The sequence below is a fragment of the Eucyclogobius newberryi genome, unplaced genomic scaffold, assembly GCF_026437365.1.
Source record: "Eucyclogobius newberryi isolate DKJ021-1_F unplaced genomic scaffold, fEucNew1.0.hap1 SCAF_19, whole genome shotgun sequence".
In the NCBI taxonomy this organism is placed as follows: domain Eukaryota; kingdom Metazoa; phylum Chordata; class Actinopteri; order Gobiiformes; family Gobiidae; genus Eucyclogobius; species Eucyclogobius newberryi.
In genome coordinates this window covers 17,654,951-17,675,080 of record NW_027315823.1, presented here as the reverse complement: position 1 = coordinate 17,675,080, position 20,130 = coordinate 17,654,951, and the positions used below count along the sequence as shown (strand labels likewise).

General features: G+C 40.8%; 3 protein-coding genes across 8 annotated transcripts in view; 2 read left to right on the top strand and 1 right to left on the bottom strand.

Moving 5' to 3' along the window:
- arhgap46a (Rho GTPase activating protein 46a) overlaps nt 1–7,440 on the top strand; it is a 30,674-nt gene extending 23,234 nt beyond the window's left edge. For 2 of the 3 annotated variants that reach the window (XM_072451980.1, XM_072451982.1), the window contains exons 4-10: nt 1,217–1,874; nt 2,301–2,396; nt 4,444–4,517; nt 4,744–4,943; nt 5,345–5,436; nt 5,512–5,681; nt 6,289–7,440. In XM_072451980.1, the coding sequence (XP_072308081.1) occupies nt 1,217–1,874; nt 2,301–2,396; nt 4,444–4,517; nt 4,744–4,943; nt 5,345–5,436; nt 5,512–5,681; nt 6,289–6,483 (1,485 nt within the window). In that variant the 3' untranslated portion in view covers nt 6,484–7,440. The remainder of the gene's footprint in view (nt 1–1,216; nt 1,875–2,300; nt 2,397–4,443; nt 4,518–4,743; nt 4,944–5,344; nt 5,437–5,511; nt 5,682–6,288) is intronic. The other variant, XM_072451981.1, reaches the window with a different exon arrangement.
- Nucleotides 4,194–20,130, bottom strand: part of mafbb (v-maf avian musculoaponeurotic fibrosarcoma oncogene homolog Bb) — a 185,404-nt gene continuing 169,467 nt past the window's right edge. The window contains exon 2 of the transcript XR_011927833.1: nt 4,194–4,209. The gene's annotated coding sequence lies outside the window, so the exon portion shown is untranslated. The remainder of the gene's footprint in view (nt 4,210–20,130) is intronic.
- phf20a (PHD finger protein 20, a) lies at nt 8,004–19,689 on the top strand. Of its 4 annotated transcripts, XR_011927832.1 has the most exons (18): nt 8,004–8,128; nt 9,891–10,002; nt 10,137–10,308; nt 10,495–10,579; nt 10,735–10,811; nt 10,878–11,397; nt 11,468–11,518; nt 11,595–11,858; nt 12,163–12,342; nt 13,248–13,343; nt 14,452–14,601; nt 14,889–15,067; nt 15,135–15,234; nt 15,422–15,617; nt 15,709–16,156; nt 18,322–18,481; nt 18,756–19,040; nt 19,077–19,689. XR_011927832.1 is itself a non-coding variant. In XM_072451967.1 (17 exons), the coding sequence occupies exons 2-17, from the start codon at nt 9,920–9,922 to the stop codon at nt 18,896–18,898; spliced, it is 2,904 nt and encodes a 967-aa protein (XP_072308068.1). In that variant the 5' UTR covers nt 8,004–8,128; nt 9,891–9,919; the 3' UTR covers nt 18,899–19,689. The 4 variants fall into 4 exon arrangements, 3 of the variants coding, with proteins under 3 accessions (XP_072308068.1, XP_072308071.1, XP_072308070.1); XM_072451967.1 differs by having other exon boundaries at nt 18,756–19,689; XM_072451970.1 differs by lacking the exon at nt 9,891–10,002 and having other exon boundaries at nt 18,756–19,689.

The following is a 20,130-nucleotide window of genomic DNA, read 5'->3' as shown; positions in this document are numbered from 1 at the left end:
TCCTATGTTCCTGGGTCCGAAGTAAAGGGTGGAGATAGTAGTCTGGGCATTAATAACCCAAGTCCTGGCATTACCTGTCATCCTCTTACCACCATCCATCTGTGCCGCACTGCAAGTGCTGTGCTCTCCCATGCCAGAGGAGCTCCTGGACGTCTGGGGTCTATGCCAGAGCTTTGAGTCTCAGGACATGGCTTCCGTAGGTCAGGAAGAAGGACTACTGTGTCCCATATGGCCCTAAATTGGCAGATGGATGTAGCTGACAACAGGCAGGATTGTATAAGATTATTGGTTCTACTGTAGCCATCACGTGTTGGTCAATAACAGCAGAATCCAGAGTGGGGCCCCTGATTCTCCAGGAATGTTCCCCAGACCCCAGGTTACATCACAGAAGCAGATTAGACGCGGTTGTGCATATTTGGACTCTGTATAGAACAAAGTATTTCATCATCAAAATGTCCATATTTAGACACGTTTCATTTGTTCTTAAGGGCTTGAGTGATCCGCTTTCAAAAACAATGGTGTCTTTTTGATCGTTAATAGTCCAAAGCCAAACCACAGATCTCCATTTGATTGAGAAACCATATCGTGTCCAGCATGTCTGGCAGTCATCTGCTCCTTATTACATCAGGGCCTCATTGAACAGACATGTCAGTGTGTTTTATGTTCTTTCAGTGAATTAGAGTGTAGAATCTGGCCCAGGTTTATGTTATTCCTGGCTATTTGTTGAGCTTATCACAGTTACTGGATTTCAGGTTTTATGGGCGCTGAGGTGCTCTTATAGTCATAAAGACCACAATGAAATCTCGTCTAAAGCAAGGTAACCATAGATTTGCATGCACGTAGGCTAGTGTTGAGGCCATTCAAGCGTTGGTAAGGGACTCAGATTGAACAATTCACTGGATGACGGCATGTTGATTGTAGCTTGTCTATAGACCCCATGAAGACTCTTTTCACTGCCATTTACACTTTTCAAGTATAAATCAGTTGGAATTTATTTGTTGCCAAGTTGATTAGCAGTAAATGCGTTTGAGAGTTTTTTAGTTGGAATTGGTTACTTGGTATTAGTGCAACTGTTGAACTTTATCAGAGCTCAACACAATAGGTGTGAAACAATCTATGTGGTACTGCTGTACTGCTGTAAGTAAAAATAAAAAGCTGAACTCATCTCTTAATTAATTACCCAGACTAAAATCCTTGTGTTTTTTTTTTAATGTAGGTGGGAACCCTAGCTCTCCCAACCTCACTGGACAGTCACAAGAAAGGCATAGTAGATGGACGTACTGCTTCCTTAGGCCCTCACCGCCCAGAGGGGAGAGAAGGAGCAGACTCTGATGGAGGAAGAGGAGTTGGGATGTCGTACCAGCTTGCCTACGCCACCTTACGACAACCCCCGCCTCCAGAGATGGGCATGGAGGACTGGGCCAGCAAACATCTCAACATGCACACCCAAGGCCTGTTTCGGAGGCGTGTGTCCATCGCCAACATGCTCTCTTGGAACCGAGGCTCCATCAAAAAGCCCATGCTTGTCACCAGCAACCGTACTGTCCGTAAAGAAGCTTGTGAAATGTTCAAACTGGTCCAGGCTTACATGGGGGACCGGCCATCCCGCCTGGACCGAAGACACTGCGCCCTGCTGATCGTCACAAAGTGCTGGGACCTGCCCGGACTAAGGGACGAGCTCTATGTGCAGCTGGTGAGGCAGACCACAGGGAACGCAACTCCCAGGAGTCTAGCAGGAGGTTGGGAACTGATGGCAGTCAGCTTGGCCTTCTTTGCACCGTCACCAAAGTTCCGCTGTTACCTGGAGGGCTACATCCAGAGACACACGGACCCCGCCAGCGACAAGAAATGTGAGTCTCACATTGAGCTACACGGTGGGTCACCTTTTATATCTCTTCAAACTAAGGCAAGATTGTTCACTAAAAATCAAGTGTGACACACCATACATTAAGAAAAGTGGATGAGCCATAATGTGTGCTGATTTTTTTTCTTAACCAATTATATTTATTGACAAATGCATGAAACAACCATTTACTATAGACCTACATTAAACACAGGGCAATTCATCTAGAGCCAAGATTTCAAAGACCTATGGGCATTTTCTGCCACAGATTAGCTCAAAAAAGCTGTCTCTAGATATTTTAGTGATTGTTTCAACTTTTTTTAACAACTAAACCTTGTTTGCCTGCCGTGTTTTTTACACAATAAACATTTGAAATTGGAAAGCTAATCTTTTTGCACACACTGGTCCTTGTTTTCCTGCCTTCAGAATTATAACTTATACACCGTTTGATTCATAGTGACTCAGTTCATCCTGGATCAACAGGATCTAAAACTGAAGAAGAACTCAAAGTCAAGAAAGAAGAGAAAACAGAGCACAGATGATGAGGAAGAAGGTAAATCTGACATTTCAGTTCATATAAGTTATTTTGGCGACCTTTTTAAAATATTTATGTCTAATGTAACACTTAATCAGTAAACTGCACTTGTACAAGGTTATCTGCTCGACAGAGTGTGATGTTGGTTGGCCAGTGACAAAGATGGTTTTCCTACTCTTTTTAAGTGTTTAAGTGTTTGCTGTGTATGTGTAATGTATTGCTCCCTATTGACTGTGCTCTGGAAGTAGCATGGAAAAGTCTGATGCGTGCAGTTTGTACTTGGACGTTCAATGAATGACTTTCACAGAAGTGTGGACTGAAAAACAAGTAGGATGAGAATCTCAGAGGCTCGTGGACACAAGGGTCCAGCCTGTCTGTGACTCACATCAGTGGTCTTTCTTCTTACTCATGTCAAAGACCCATTAGAAGAGTCATCAGCACGTGCCCGCAATAGAACCCACATGGCCTCTTTGGTTATGAGTTCACCAGAGAGAAAACCAGGCTACTCACTACAGACACCACACATTGTACTGCAGTGACTCAGAGTTGAGGCAAAACACTCCAGACTAAGAGGTTAAAAAGTGGGAAACTCGACCCTAGTGTTCGCTCAGGGCAAAGCTTCACTGGACTATATTTCACATACGTCTCACAATTTCAATTTAATAAAAGTCTTACATTATATTATACAATCTTTCGTACAGGAGCATATAGTATTACAGTACGAGATTGTGGACATCCTTGAACAAATCTGTGTTATGACATCAGATAGACTCAGATAGACCTTGTCCGTTAACAGACCAGACCTATTCTTTAGAACCACTTATTTATATCGGGATTCATGTCAAAAGTCTGCTCCAACATCAAAAGTGTATCTCTAATTCGATGTAATTACAGTCAGGCAAGGTCAGATGTGCTGCAGTTTCACAGAAATCACCTGCTTAAAGAAATCTGGCATTCGGGAAATTGGAACATCTTTGAATTTATAGTTTGTTTTTCATAAAGAAAATGTGTTTCCAGAAATATAGCCTAGGTTTTAGTTAATATTTTATTTTGCACTACACTGAATTCAATGTGCCATCCTAATTATGTACAATGTAGCTACATACAATTACATAATAAGCTGCATTACTCGATTTTGGCACATTGCAAGTCTTCACATCTTTGAACTTTCAGGCATATGCACATCAATCCTAGCTACGTGCTGCTTTTACGATATACACTATGGGAGAAAAAGGAATTTGATACCCAACCTTTTATCCCTTACTACCATTGAAGTTGTTACCTTGGAATGAATTATACTGTGAAATAAAGTTTGACTCTTTATAATATGTAGCTCGGAAATCGTGTTTTCAAACTCAATTTCAATACTGACGGAAAGCCCCGATACTCCAAACTATTTCGATACCACAATAATTAATATCTCTGTTTTTAGTAACTTGTCTTGTACTAGATTTAGTATTAATATCTCCTTAATATAGTCTTAATATCTTCGCTTAATATCTTGCTTTTGATACTGCTATTATATTCCTATGTGGAATATATTAGCAGCTACAACTTGCGTAACACAGATGTCCCGATACAGGTGATAAGTACAGGCAGTAGCACAAGTCGTTTCTCCGGAGGCCTCTTTAAGTCTATACATGCTGATGAATCACTCGATCCTGTCTCTCAAGCTTTTGTTCAGATGCATAAATCTTCCTCTGGGCCGGACAGTTTAGTCCAGTCTGGTCTGATCCCCCCACCCCCCATATGCTTGTCAACATGGTTCTCCTATTACAGCCCACTACCACTAATGCTCCATTCAACATGTCTGGGGTGAAAAAAACAACAACTACTTGTCGTATTTGTGTGGAAGAGTCTGACTCATTTATTGTTTTGGCTATCATCTAATGCCCCCTGCTTAAAGGCTTTACCTAAGTGTTTTTGCAGAGGTCTCCAACTATATGCCTAATTTTCAGTGCTGGTAAAATTAAGTTATTTCTCAGTTGTTGAAGGTTTTTTGTTTTGATTTTTTTAGAGTTTTACAAAGCTGTTCAGAACTAATATTAGTTTGTATTTTCCCCAGGTCTGCCTATTAGCACTTACGCCAAGTTTTGTCATCGGAAGCTTCAGAAGGTGGCCATCACGGGTGGGAAAAAAGTAAGCAGGTTTTGTTACCTAGAGGTTTCTTTTTAAATCATAGGTTGGTAACGTGCAATGATACTATGAGTCATGAAGAGTTCACTATCGAGAGAAAAAAACAAAAAAACGTCATTACAGATGTAGATATTGTCATGCTGCTATTCCAGGTGTTCCAAAAGACATGCTATTGTTGTCATAGTTCCGGTTATGAAACGCTTTAAATAACACTGTGTTTCCCCTCTAGGGCCTTCGGAAGCCCACCTTAGAGGAGGTCGACCACAGCAGACGGGCCATAGTCACCCCCTCATTGTTCGGCAGCTCCCTTGAAGAGGTTATGGAGAGGCAGAATGAGCTGTTCCCAGACAGGAAACTGCCATGGGTACAAGTTCAACTGTCCCAATATGTCCTGGGGCTGGACGGGGCTCAGACAGAGGGCATCTTCAGGTAAAATTCCACCCCCTAAACCAGTGACACGTCTGGACATGTTCACAATGAGAGGGAATTAGAGTACTATTGTCTGCATATTCTATGCGTATTGGACCTAAATGCATGTGTGTGGTTTAGTTAATCTATGTTTTTCTAGTTGAGTAGCAGAGGAAAGGCATCTTCTCGTTACTTGGGACACAGTAAACGTACTTTTGCTCAAAACTTTGGTACCTTCCAAATAGTATATTTAGTAGTTTTGCTTTCAGATTCTGTCATGCAAATGCTTGTACTTTGAGCCATGAGGTAACATTCAAATATTGTTCAACTGGGTGTGTTATGATGACCTCCGCTCACGAGATAAACGTGGATACTTAGGTCCCTCTAGTGGCTGCTTTGAGTAACTGGATGTCTGTCAACAGAGTGCCTGGAGACATTGATGAGGTGAATGCACTGAAGCTTCAGGTGGATCAGTGGAGGATTCCAGAGAATCTTTCAGACCCCAATGTTCCTGGTGAGAATACATGTTAGCACCTTTTTATTGTTTTTGTCTGTTCTGTTATCATTTATTTTTCTTCCTCTGGCCTAGCCTCCCTAATGAAGCTTTGGTATCGTGAGCTGGAGGAGCCACTCATCCCAATGGACTGTTACAAGCAGTGCATCAGTAACTGTGATGACCCCGTGGCTGCCATTACGGTGGTCCAGGCTCTGCCTGAGCTTAACAGGCTTGTCCTCTGTTACTTCATCAATTTCCTTCAGGTAACTTTTACCATGGTAATAGCAACACAATTTCAAAGAATTATCAAGGCACACAATGGAGCTCAACCCTCTCACTTTGAAGTCTGCTGTGGTTCTGATAGTACATTTTTCATTCATTTTTGCCATAAACGTTTAGAATAATTAAAATATAAAGGGTTAATTAAACGGAGGAAAACTAGAGGAAAACCAAGTGGCAGCCGGACCCTGGCTTAGGGTCCCTCACATGGCTTTAGACCACCATTTATTTCTACCTCCCTCCATTATATTTTGTTTTTGTGATATTATTATTTTTTTGTAAATTGTTATTATCTGATTATTTTCTTCTCCAGTGACAAACTATTTCATTTGGACAACACAGATATTGAAATGCTGTTTGAGTTTAAATAATGTAAGATAATTGACAATAGGCTGACACTCTGTTATAATGTGCTGCGTCTAATGTGTTTTGAGCCCTCTTTACAAGACAAAATCCCCTCGGGGTAATACAGATTTCATGTATTAATTTGCACTTGTCTGGCGTGGCCAGACTTAATGTTATATTTCATCATCACTATGTATAAGAATGAGAGACCACTACACTTGTATTGATTCTACTTTTTTCCTGTAGGTTTTTGCACAACCAACCAATGTTGCCGTCACCAAAATGGATGTGAACAACTTGGCTATGGTCATGGCCCCCAACTGCCTGCGATGTCAGTCAGACGACCCTCGTATCATCTTTGAGAACACTCGCAAAGAGATGGCTTTCCTGAGAATGCTCATTGTTCACCTTGACACTAGCTTCATTGATGGAGTGATTTAAACATGAAAAAACAACACTCCATCTGCCTTTGCTGTGTTTGCTACCAGCATCTGACATAAACATACATTTGAATCTGTGATCACACACGCACTGTCCTTCAGAACACACTGGAAAGCATTTTCATTTACAACTTTTTGCTGCTGCATGTAAAACAAACCAAATGTTCTGTTTCTTCCAAAGATGAAATGGAACATTTCTTCCAAACCTTACAGGGGACACTGGGACTATTTGTAACAGCATTGCTGATTATGAAGTGTGTTATGTGTGCAAATAATTTGTTTCCTTATTAATATGTATAGAGAATTGAAATATTGCAGGAACATGTGTCAGAAAAATAATGGTGTCTTAATAATTGCTCGCCTGTGATGTTTTCGGTAGCATAGATAGTATTGTTGATAGCCTGACCGCTTATACCATAAATAGCACAAAGAACGTGAATATGAAGACTGAAGCCCACATTTCAAAGTGCCAAATCGAAAAAGACTTTGAAAAAAATGTTTATTGGCTTAAAGCAAGGCTTGGAGAGTCTCAACAATGATCATAGTTTCCAAAAGAAAATGTGGGTGGGGGTTGTTGGTAATTATGTCTTTCTCATTCTGCATCTTTTACTGTATAATTCAGGTGTTCAGAGCCTGACTTTCCTCACATACAAATCAAATGTAAAACCAAATGGAGAACTAAATAATTGTAGAAACCCCTTTACGTCTCCGCTCTCAGGCTTTGGATGTGTAAATATGATGAGCTTGTAAATAGTATTAACTCTTTAAGTGTATTCTAATGTTAAAAAATGGTTTGGGGTAATAAGAAATAATTAAAGTATTTCTGCGTTGTCTGCTGTAAACCCCCACCTCTCAACCTAGGACTGAATCAAACCACTTGCCATGTGTGTGTGTATGTGTGTGCATAACTTGTTAAATATGGGATGATTGTCCAAAAATAAAGATTTGTTTACGTGTATCTTTGGTTGTTATTATGTATATAAAGTTATTATAGTTTCTCTACATGGCACTAATTGATCACGGCATTCCATGAACATATTGTCTGAAAAGGCAGTCGAACAGTTGTAGTCTTATTCTATTTTGGTGTACTTAAAAATCCTAAAATTATTATTTGCAAGTTACAAAAGTTTAACCGCGCAAAGGAACAGGACTTCACAGTGAATGGCGATATCTATTGGAGACATGGTGCCACTACTGCACAAACAAATCGAGAATAAACTCGCTTGAAAACGTATTCTAATGTTAGCCATTTTCATTTTCATTAGTACACAAAATATTGATTTTGCCCCCCTCGTCTCAAATGTAAATGATTTTGGAAGTGGAACTATTAAAGTTTTATCATCTCTTGTAAAGTAATGTTTTCGTTTTTCTACGTGTTGGTCTACATATGCTGAATACGATAATACGTAGTCTATGTAACTATATTAATTGACATATCGCGCTCTTTTATTCGGTTTAACGAGTTGCAATGGCTTGAAGTGCACGCATGCGCAGAGAGAGTCTGTGAGCCCGCGCCGGCGGAGTACACAGAAATACAACTGCGTGATCTGGAGCAGACACAGGCAGAAGAAGCGGCATCTTGGCTTTTAAAAGGAATTACGGCGCACATATTGGATTTAACCCGACACAGAGGAGCTGGAGATAAGGTAAGAATTGCGAGCAGCTTTCCGTCTCGTGGTTAGCGCTACGAATTTGAACAGCATAGTGAATTAGGGCCGTTTGATGCAGCATGTCGGCTTTTTTAGTTGAAAACAAACGTGACGAAGTAGTTCAGGCTTGGCTCTGGTCGTATTTTGAACCTCTTTGTGTTACTACGCGTCGTCGTCACGGCTGATCGACTTGTCTAGTCCAGAAGTAGTGACATATCTTTTGCTAATTTAGGACTTGGAAGTTCTCTTTATTTCCACGCCGCACGTTCTCTGCAGGAAAAGTGTGAGGCACTAGGCCCACCGCGAGGCCGCGAACTGAGCCGTGAGAGTGACAGCTGTGAGGGCCAATCAAAGGCCGTTAGCCCGCCCACAAGAGCAGTTCTAGACCAATCGGCATCACATATGTGACTCAAGTTAGAACAGTGTGTCGCGCTACGCCTACGAGTTACAAAACACCGGACAATGTGGGAGATTGTGGAAATAACAGGTCATATTCCCAAAAAATGCACAGTATTAATGAAGTGCAACCTGCTCAGTTTATTAATACAAAACAGCGGAATAGACGCACAGGAATTATTATTGTAGTTTCTGTTAAGAAAAAGGACGACTTTTCTTTTAAACGGGCCTCTACGGGCAATTAAGATATCACAATTGCGTGCTCTTTTTGTAGAACGCAATACACCCACGATCACATCCGCTGTACACCCATGTTGTTGCATAGATCCAATTCTCTTTCCGTTGTCTGGATTAATGTCCACGTCACGGGCGATTAAACATATTTTGTATACAAATTAGCACCCAGTAGAGTCTCTATGATCTTTATCTATTGTTCTGCGCAATACGTTGGTCCACAAAATCGCGGCATTTGGAGGTGCAGTTATCTTTGTCTCCCATTGTGTCTGCACGTGAATAAACAGGGCCGAGAACACGTGGGCCGAGAAGCGGCATATCCGGGTTAGTGAAGGCGTACACGACATTCATTTAAATGTGTAAATTGTGTTTGTTTGTTTTTTAATTTACGGACAAATGTATCCAAGTGTGACGTAAAAGCATAGTCCTACATCGTAAACATGTGGCCTAAAATAAGTGAATGATGGGTACGCGCAGTTGGCGTCATTAGTTGAGCTCTGGAAGTCGGACAAAGGAGGCGCTGTTATTCAGACTTCCCTCTGCTCGTGTTTTACATTCATAAACTAAGTGCACTACGGAGAGAATAATTATGACTTGTGCTAATACGAGAACAATCTGCCGTTTACCTTACCATTCTGCACTTCAAACTGGTTACTGCTCTACACTGTTTCTTTTTCATATGGGTTGCACATTTCATCACCATCTGAGGCATGGCTCACCTCTTATACTCAAACTAGGACAATACAGATCCCACCTATTTCTGTGGTGAACATTTGTGAACATGGTTGGACTGACATTCTCACATCTAGTCTTCAAACACATAGTTTTGTTATATTTAGACAATAGACTGTGACCACAACAACCAGTTCACTGATTAATAGTGACAAAAGTTTGATAAATCTTTTGTCAATTAAACTCTAATATTGGAACCAGTTCTTAAGTCTAAGCTTTGGTTATGATTGGAAGTTTTCCCACAAACAAAACTGTACAGTAATTTTTCACAATGTACAGCTGCAATATATGTATTTACTTCTGCAAAAGTTAGTATGAGCTTGTTATTGTCTAACCCCGGAGCACACTTCAGACAAGGCTGTAGTGAACTGTAATGTGTGTCTGTGTGTGTGCACAGGAAGCAGTAATCATACTGATGTGGCCAGTATGAATAAGACACCCCCTAACAGAAGAGGGATAACATTTGAGGTTGGAGCTCAGCTAGAGGCTAGAGACAGCCTCAAGAACTGGTGAGTCATGGCCTCCTTTGCTCGTTTTCATCTTTCTTTCACTCATTTTTGTCTTCTTTGCACCATATGACTTGACCTTTTTTTACCCTTTATTGGTTGCGTATTGTTTTCACATGCATGTTCCCCTTTTATAGGTATGTTGCAAACATAGAAAAGGTTGATTATGAAGATGAAAAAGTGCTTATCCATTATCGCCAGTGGAGCCATCGTTATGATGAGTGGTTTGACTGGACTAGCCCTTATTTACGACCTGTAGAGAGGGTGCAGCTAAGGCGACAGGCCCGGAATGAGGACATTTCTATGCCTGTAAGTATTGCTGTATTTACTGCCATTTGGATAGAGCCCACCAATAATGTATACATTACCTTGCAATTTTGTCAATGTATTTGAGGCATTGGCTTACGGCCATCAATACCGGGGGGGTTAAACTGATGAAGAAATGGGTTTTGCAAACTATTGTCAACATTTTAAGGGCCTGCATGTTGTTTACAGGGGTTTCATGTAAACGACAAGGTTCTCGCTAGCTGGTCGGATTGCCGTTTTTATCCTGCCAAGGTCACATCTGTCAACAAAGATGGTGGGTATTGAAAAAAGGGTGAGAAGCCTCATCTTTATTCAGTAAATTTGCATTTATTAACATTGTAGTTCATCTAGTTTTTATCTACTTTTTTAATTATACATTTAATATCTATGCCATGCAAAAAAGATAAGCCATTTTTGTCTATTTGAAAGGTTCCTACACAGTGAGATTTTACGACGGTGTTGTCCAGACAGTAAAGGGAATACACGTGAAACCTTTTATTAAAGAAGTAAGTCACACATAGCATAGAGTGAAGACTGTATTTATTGCTTAATCATTTTCTTTGTGGTCTTAGCGGGGCGTTGGGAGGGCCCGGTCTGCAGACAGGATGGCAAGAAGGGGCCCAAACCGCCGTGACCGGAGACCTCACCAGAATGGAGGGCCAAAAATGAAGCAAGCCAGGCGCAGTACTTCGGATCAGGAGGAGAACAGCAGCGAGGATGAAGATCACGAAGAGGAGATTAAAACAAATGGGGATATTGAGTCGTCATCTTGCCATGGACAAGATGACGTATCTGACCATAACGAACACAGAGACACAGGACTGACCAATGGAGTCAAGGTGGAAAGCGACAACATGTGTCACTTCAATGGAGAAATGACAAATGATGAGGAACACACTGAACAAAAAACAAAGCCATACTCTGACTTTTCAAAGCCATACACAGACTCTAATAAAATGTCTGCGATGACAGAGCAGGACTCTATTACTATGACAACCACACAAACCAATGGAGATGTGGAAAAGAAGCCTGCAAGTCCATCAGAGAGCTCTCAGCACCCAGTGGATGTACCGCCTCCCCAGCCTGTTAAACGTAAGTGTGCTATCTGGTATTTTATTGCAGTGACCCCAGCATGTGTTTGACTAATAGATGTGCATTTTAGCTGTCAGAAAACAGGGTTTCCACAACCCCAACCGATTCAGCAGAGAACCTTGTAAGTGTAATATATTTTAAGGCAAGAAATCAAGATTAGCTGTTGATTCCTACTGTTATTCTTTGATCTTTTTCAGTGTACCGGGTTATAAAAAACCAACCTCCTCCCGTCCTGTCAATCAATCTTGACCACAATCCTTTCAAGTGCAGCTCTCCTGGATGCACCAAGTCTTTCCGAAAGGCCAAGCTTCTGCACTATCATATGAAATATTATCACGGTGAAGAGCAGCTTCCGGAGTTGGAGCGTGGTTCAGTCAGAAGTGTACACACCAGAGCAGCTGAAAAACAACCCTCTGTGTTTGATGGCCCCAAAAGAAGGCGCACCATCTCTGCCACAATGCGTGAGTTCCTCTGTCATCTGGAGTAAGAAAAGGCTTTCAACAGAAAATAAACTTAGTTAATTTTTTTGTGGAGCATGAACTAAGAAAGATATGGGATCCTCAGTTAATATTCTTGCTGCATGGCACTCCACATTGAATTTCCTCTGTTGCACATAAGTAAAAGACCAATGTCCTATTTTAATGTTGTTGTTTTTTTAAATTATTATTACTAAATTTCATGTACAATCATAAGTTTAGTAAAGTGTATGGACAATGGGCTTGTATAAACGTGTACGATTGCGATTCCTCTCACTTTCCCCTGCAGAGTCTGTAGGAATGGTCACTGGCCCTAAGACGGGAGGCAGACGTACATCTGCTCCACCTGCAGTCAATGCCCAAGTCCACCACCAGAGGGCTCTGCTGAGGGAAAAGACCAAGGAAAACCAACTGGATAGAAATGGATTCCAGCCTGACAAAGATATGGACAAATCTGGCTTTGATATGGGTCAGTACTATTTCTAAACTACTAATGCATTATTTGTGTTACAATTAGTGATGCACCAATATAGTTTTAGGACGATATTGATATTACGGGAAAACGACTTGAATATGGATCAAATCTATTTTAAAATGTATAGAATCACTTGGAATACAAAACACCCTTAATTTAGGGAAAAAGGGAAAGTGTTTAACACTCATTTTACAGCACTATGTTTAGATCTAGATCGGCTATAGGCTATAATATGATTATTATTTTATGTGCCGCTCATGGACGAGGGGATGGCGTGTGGGGCAGGCCGCGGCTTCGTGAGGTTGGGTCCGGCTCAACGGTTTGCTGCATGTCATTCCCCGGGCTCATTCCCATTTTGCGCTGAGCCTGTCCTGGCGAATAAAGCCTACGGGCCAAAAAACTAAATATCTCTCTGTATCTCTTCAGCCCGTGTGTCGTCATGGTGCTGCTCTGCCTCAGCAGTGTCTGATCAGAGCTCATTTTTCTTTATTAAAACCACTCACACTAAAGTTTTATGCAGTAAACATGTCTACACTGGTTTAGGAGAAAAATGAAACTAATGACTGGAAAAAAACATGCATTTATGGCGGATCGCAAGTGAATTTATCATGTGTATATATAAAGGTTTTGTATAGATTATTTTAAAGTCTGAAACTGTCATTTCTGGGTCTTTTGAGTGAAGAAAGTTCAGTTTGTTCTGTGAGAATATAGCAACATAAAGTCTCTTCAGTGCTGGTATTTTGGTATAAGAGTTAAGTCTTTCATTGGAGTGTAATATCGGCAGGCTGATATTGGTGCTTTTGGCTGATACCAGTATTACTCATTGACGTGAATATAGGCCCATATCTGTGCATCCCTAGTTACAATATTCTTTATTTTTTTCTGGGTTGTTTTCACAGGCTCCGTTAAAGACAAATTTAGGGATAAACCCAAACAGAAAGATTTTCTTCGAATTAAGCTGAAAAAGAGAAAAAAGAAGAAGAAGGCCATGTCTGGTAAGAAAACCTTTTTTAGTTTGTTTCTGCTGCTCTGTTGCTTGCATGTGCCTTCACTGTGGAAATGCCTTGGCTGTGGTCACAAAGTGCTCCATTCACTTCTTTGTGTGGGGGACATATCACACCTTTGTCAGGCCACCACCTCTTCATATGATGCAAATCAACATCTTTATTTACTTCCCTTTTTTAATCCCTGCATTTAGTTTTTGATGCCCCCTACAATATGAATTACACTGACAAAATAACACATTATTTGGTAGTAGGGGTGCGCCAAAATATCGATATGGCAATATATCGCGATATTTACTCCCGTGGTCGATTCTCAATGCGTTCTCGTCAAGTATCGATCGTTTAACGTTGTAAAAAGCTGCTATAAATGGCTCTTTACGCCGTTCCTTTGTTGAGACACTTCTTTGGCATTAGCGGGGGCGCGCAGGGCGAGATTGGCTGTGGGCGGAAGAAGTCTTACACGGACATGGAAATGCCATCGGATGAGTAAAATAAAAGGTGAGCCGCGAGATCATGGATCTATTATATTATAGATCCACGGTCTCTTGTCTCGCATTATGTGGGTGTGTGTTCTTGTATAACGCACACACTGCGAGACTGGGGAGGCAAACAAACTGCTTTAAACTATAAACTTAGATGGCGAACACTGACGCACAAAACTCCGCTCATCGGTGGTCTAGGCTCCGCCCCTTAAAGGGCCAGCATAACCGTCTCTCATGGAGCCTTTTTAACAAATGGGATACAAGTTGTTTATATCATTGTGTTTCAACAAAAAGTAAATTGAAATACTTTATGTAAATGTATGATATATTGCAAGTTAATATAGATAATTTATCGATCATCGCCATATTGCGATATTATCGTATTGTGAGCTGTGTATTGTATCGTGAGATACCCAGCGATTCCCAGCCCTTCTTGGTAGAACTGGTGTCAGTTTGTTTGAAGCGTGTGCATAAAGACGTTTTTACAACAGAGTCCTATTGCGTATTTGATTGCCAATGTTTATTTTGCAATTTCTGCCAGTATATTCTTTGCTAAACAATCTATAAATGACGTTTTGTTCTGCGTCTGCTTACTTCCCTTCCCTTTTTATTACCAGACTACACGGGTAGTGAGGAGAATATTGACTTATTGGGTCGTCAGGCCAAATTGACTTTGCCGCACAAAAGCCCCCCCACACACATTCACAACCCTGAGGCGGGGTCCCGCAGGCCTGGAATGAGCTTCTCAGAGCAGATGCGGGAGGATGGTGGGTATCTGAGGGTGCTCTCATTTGTCGTTGTCATGTCTCATTCAGTTCTTTTACCTTCATTTTTCTGTTTCTGTTGGATTCAATCCATCTTGAGCCTTGTGTCCTTTTTAGTTGGTTTACTATTTCTGCAGAATCTTTATTTTCAATGCTGTAGATGGATTGAATTCTATGTTTTCTCTGCTTACAAGCTTTGAATTAGAATGTGCATGATTAATAGAATTTACCATTTTTATTTCAATGATATAAACATTTTTGACAAACCCTTGACTATGTCCCAATTATAGATGAGGATAGTTTCAGTGACTGGTCCACTGACAGTTGTGGGTGGACCGATGATGACTTTGGGGATTTGGACATCACTACACCACCCCTCAGCATCGACTCGGGAGCTGTGGACACAAGTGACCAAGAAATTGTACGCTGCATTTGTGAGGTGGAGGAAGATAATGACTTCATGATCCAGGTGGGTGTCTGACTTCTCAGAGTCTGGTTTCTGGTTCAGCGTGAGTAATTGTCTTTTCTTGTGTTAGTGTGAAGAGTGTCTGTGCTGGCAGCATGGCACCTGCATGGGTTTACTTGAAGACAATGTCCCAGACAGATATACCTGCTACATTTGCAGAGATCCTCCAGGTGAGGGCAACCGCTTTTCCTCCCCATATGCTGGTCCTTTTATTTTGACTGTTTATTATATATATTATACAAATTAATTCAGTTAATTAATCTACTCTACAGTTGTGCATTTGTGATTGACCAGTTTAATTGCTATCAGTATTAATTTGTGGAAGATTCAAGAATGTTTTGACTTTTGTTTTTGTAGGTCAGAGACAAAGCCAGCGTTACTGGTATGACCGTGAGTGGTTGAGCAATGGTCACATGTTTGGCCTTTCATTCCTGGAAGAGAACTACTCTCATCAGAATGCTAAAAAAATCACTAGCACTCACCAGCTGCTGGGAGATGTGCACCATGTGGTGGAGATCCTTAATGGACTGCAGCTCAAAATGAGTGTCTTACAGTCAGTATTTATTTTTGTTTTTTGAGTCTTAAAAAAAATCCACCTAAACTATTCCTTTTGCTAATGAATACCGTTTTTTGTTGTTGTGAAGGAACGACCCTCACCCTGATCTGCAACTGTGGCGCCAGCCCTGGAAACCGGCCGAGAGGTCACGTTTTCACACAGATTCTGATTCATGCCGAGGCAGTGATCTAGCTCCATCTCCGATCACTCCAGATGAAGACATGAACCGAGGAGAGGTCCTCATGTCCAACGCCTTGGAGAGGTTGAGTCGTGCTGCCACAGCCCACACCTCGTCTTCATCCTGGTCCTCCCCATTCCCCTCTTTTCAGAATTCGTACATTACCAGCGACCACTGCTACCAAAAACCCAGAGCCTACTACCCCGCTGTGGAGCAGAGACTTGTAGTAGAAACTAGACAAGCCTCTGAAGTTGAAGACAACCGTAGGATCACTGAGGAGCTCCTGGAGCCGGAGCAGCATTACGGAAGCCTGCTGCCTGACTTAGACAAGCCTAAGTCTGCGGCCACTTGCAATAAGGTGATAAGAATGTATTAATATACTTAATGTGCGATGTCGCAGGTGCAAATGATGGAACACACTATCAAACCTTTGTTCGGGAGGTGATGTACACGCTACACTCCAGGGTCAAAGTCTGCACCACCTTTTGGTCCAGGCCCAAGTATAATGGACAATAACTTTTTTTGTTTTACTTTCTTACTCTCATGCGACACTTGAATGCAAATAAATGGTCGGAGGGTGAAAATTGATTCCATCTGCTCAGAAAACTCAAAATATTGCTAAATATCCAGTCAGCCTTGTGCCTTACACTGGTTATTTTTTCCACCTACACTGAAATGTCTGGTCTTTACATTGACTTTGGTGCATAGCAGAAGTTCTCTTTTTGCCCAATTTTAGGTAAACTCCACAACAATTTAACCACAACAATTTAACTACATGAAATATATTCCCCCCTATTAGTATGGTCTATAAGGGTCAGCTGAAACGAAGATACAATTTTATCATTTTAATTTGAGACGTATAGGGGGAGAACTGTTTGAAAATGCTCAAAGCATTCACCAATTAGGAGACTTTACCTTTTGCTGATGGCCAAGTTCATCTTTCTGTGAGTGAGCATACTTTTACTTCTGTTTCAAAAGAATAATTGCTACTGCTCTGTAAACATTTTATCGTGGGATTTATTTTTTTACTGTACATTCCATTTATTTAGCACCTGATCCACCATTAATCGGTCTGACATGGGTTGTTGACACTTTAGTAGTAGAATTGAGTGAGAATGAAATAAGTGGTCTTGGGTCAGAAGGCTGTCTGGTGGTTTACTGGTAATTGTTTTTGCTAAAAATGAGCAATACAGAAGGTGCGTGGGTTCAGTGCCCAGAGCTCTCAGACCAGAGATTTATACTGAGAAATATTAAAGAAACTAGAGAGTGAAACTGTACACAGAACATTACACAATCTGATGTGTCTCAAGCCCCATTCACACATGCAGCCTTACCTGGGAATTGACCTGGTATTAGCAGGGATCTGTGTGAATGAAGCAGAACTGACTTCCCTGGTAAAGACATTCTAGAAAATGGCCAGATCAAATGCAGGGCACGGTGAATAAAGCAGGAAAATGGCCAATACCACTGCTCGTTTCTTTGGTTACAAGCTTGGTTGCCATGGTTACACTGTGCAGTTCAGTTACATTTTCTTTCATTTAAATGACAGCACATTGTTTTCGTGATGGGACACAGAGACAAATGCCCAGTTAAGTGTGAACAGAGCAAACCCAGCAATGTTCTGGGACCGAAGTGCAGTGTGAAGAGGGATTATTATATTGTCTCATTTATAAAACTAGAATTGTGACTAAAAATGTACATACAAAATAGACAATCTTCCTCAAACTTGCTCACCTATAGTCTTTCTAAATGTGGCTGCACAATTCCAAGTCAAGTTGTCTTTTCATACATCAAAAACTTAACGTGGATAATATAAGATAAGATATTCCTTTATTGTCCACACATGGGGAAATTTCATTGATACAACGCAGGTAGATACAGAGGAAAAGGACAGATAACAGAATATAGGAAGTTTAAAAAACACTCTTAATAGAAGAACTCTTATAAACAAAAACTCCTATAGACAAAACCTCCCATTTCCCAACAAGGGATGGAGGGGGAAAATTAGGATGTTATGTACCATCATTTTTGCACGTATGTGTACTCCGACTGCCTCAATTGTTAAACTATCCAATTGCAGTAATGTAAAAATATAAATTAACTAAAAATGATTTAAAATATTTATGAAGTAACTCGTGGCGTAAAACCTGTTTTATTTATTTTTTCAAATTCAAAATTGTAAGACCTCAGTGTTCTCGCTGGGCTTAGGTTGAAGGATGGCGTTGGGACAAACCGTGCGGGCGCTTGCAAAAAGGACTTAAAAATGTTAGTACTATGGTGCTCGCTCACATGGTCAGTGCCGTAGGCGGCACGAGCAAAAAGTACTACGCCGCTCGCATTACTTTAAGATCCGTGCAAGCGCCGTGGTGCTTTTCGCTGGCGCCGCCTGTGGCGCTTTCACAGTTATCTTAATACCTGGCGGTATCTTTTGAACATGGCGGTGACCAGCTGGACCTATGTTAGATATTTGTATAGTTGAATTGTTTTATAAAAATATTTTCCAATTTGTATGATTATATGTAGGTTGACACCTGGTCACAAGAAAAGGTGAAGGAAGAGAAGAAGTGTGCGGAGGATAACAGCCAGCACCATCAACAGTGGCAACTCAACTTGTTGGATCACATTGACGCTGTCCAAGACCAGGTTTCTTACAGAATGGACTTCATTGAAAGGGAACTTGATGGTAAGATCACATTATTGTATGTCAATTTTAAATAAGGTCCTATATTATGCATTAACAGTGCACTTTTATGTACTTTTGAACACATTACGTGCAAGCATTAACTAAGATATTAGACTTGTGCTTGGATTTGAATATGCCCTTGGTTATGTTTGTTGATGCAACATGGCTACAAAACTAGACATTTTTAACCACTGTCCCCATCTGCTGTTTTGGGTTATTTTCTCACCAATAATTATTGTTAATGTTTCTAAATATGTGTCTTTGTCCTTTTCAGTGCTGGAGAGCTGGCTGGACTACACTGGTGAGCTAGAGCCCCCAGAGCCACTCGCCCGTCTGCCCCAACTCAAACATCGCATCAAACGTCTTTTGACTCAGTTGGGCAAGATGCAGCAGATCTCCCTGTACAGCTCCACATGAGGGCGCTAGTGGGCAACTCTGCAGGCATATTGCAGCTGCATCTCTTCTCTAGATTCAGCAGGGACCACGTGCTTAAGCGCAAGACTGAGATCGTCAGCAATTTCTGAGGTTTCTAAGGTTCTGCATGATGGAATCTGATGCTGTTAGAGACGGTTTGCACCTGAACACAGAGGGTTAGCTTAAATCAGGATAAAATGGCCTCAAACTATATTTGCTTGAGTCAAACTTATAAGAATAGACCAGTCATCTGTTGCTTTTTGACTACAAACCTTAATGCCTTTGACTGAGCTACTGCTTAAAGATTGTCCTGTCTCTTGGTGCAGAGTGCTTTACATGCTTGATATTCAGAAGACACCTGGGTGAACTCTAATCCCTCAGTCATTTCATATTTGGCTTCTCTTTTCTTTTAACAATGTTTTGTAATTGTGTTTGAGCCACCTCATGTAAATTCATGCTGTAATTGTAGTTCTTTTTGTTTTTTATCAACGTAAGGACATAAAATTAGAGGTATCTGTAGCACTTGTAATCCTATTAACCTGTCTCATGACCTTTTTATCTTGTGCTCTGTCAGGACGTACAGTTATAATTCTTTGTTTTGTTTTTGTTATTATTTACAGACTATTGGTTGTATTATAAATATTTTTTTGTTTTTTCCATATTTGCTCCATACAATTCCAAATCATTATGTCATATAGCCTACTACTGTAATGCAGCTGCCTGGGAAGCAGGGAAATGTCAGAAACAATGCAAGACGGATTCGCTGGTACATGAATAAATTATTACCAAGCCAATTGTATATTTCTTTTCATCTCCGAATTAATATGCAATTATGCTCATAATTTATTGCGAGCTGAACTCCTCTATTGTTGCGTTTCAAACATCACAACGTTCTATTGGCCAATATTTAATACAGAGGGGTGCTGCTAAAATCAATATAGCCAAGTTCAGGCTTTTTGTTTTAATTTAGAGTAAGTCACTTATATAAATCAATCAACATTTGTGAATTTGCCTTTTTAGATATGTAATTGCTGATCTAAGAAGCACTGATTACAAATATATGCTTGACAACATAATATATATAATTTCTTACACTATGGGTCCAACAATTAGACACATAATTAATACTTTCTGACCACCACACATTAATACCTAGATCCATGATTAATACGTTCCAACGCTAATGGTCATTGGTTGCACACGTTTTGTGAGCAGAGTGAGACGTCTTCGTTCCG

Bases quoted from the DNA above. Each gene is read 5' to 3' on its own strand.
- phf20a (XM_072451967.1), top strand. From the start codon at position 9,920: ATGAATAAGACACCCCCTAACAGAAGAGGGATAACATTTGAGGTTGGA. The intron at 10,580-10,734 runs GTGGGTATTGAA...TCTATTTGAAAG, and splicing joins CACATCTGTCAACAAAGATG to GTTCCTACACAGTGAGATTT. The intron at 12,343-13,247 runs GTCAGTACTATT...TTGTTTTCACAG, and splicing joins CAAATCTGGCTTTGATATGG to GCTCCGTTAAAGACAAATTT.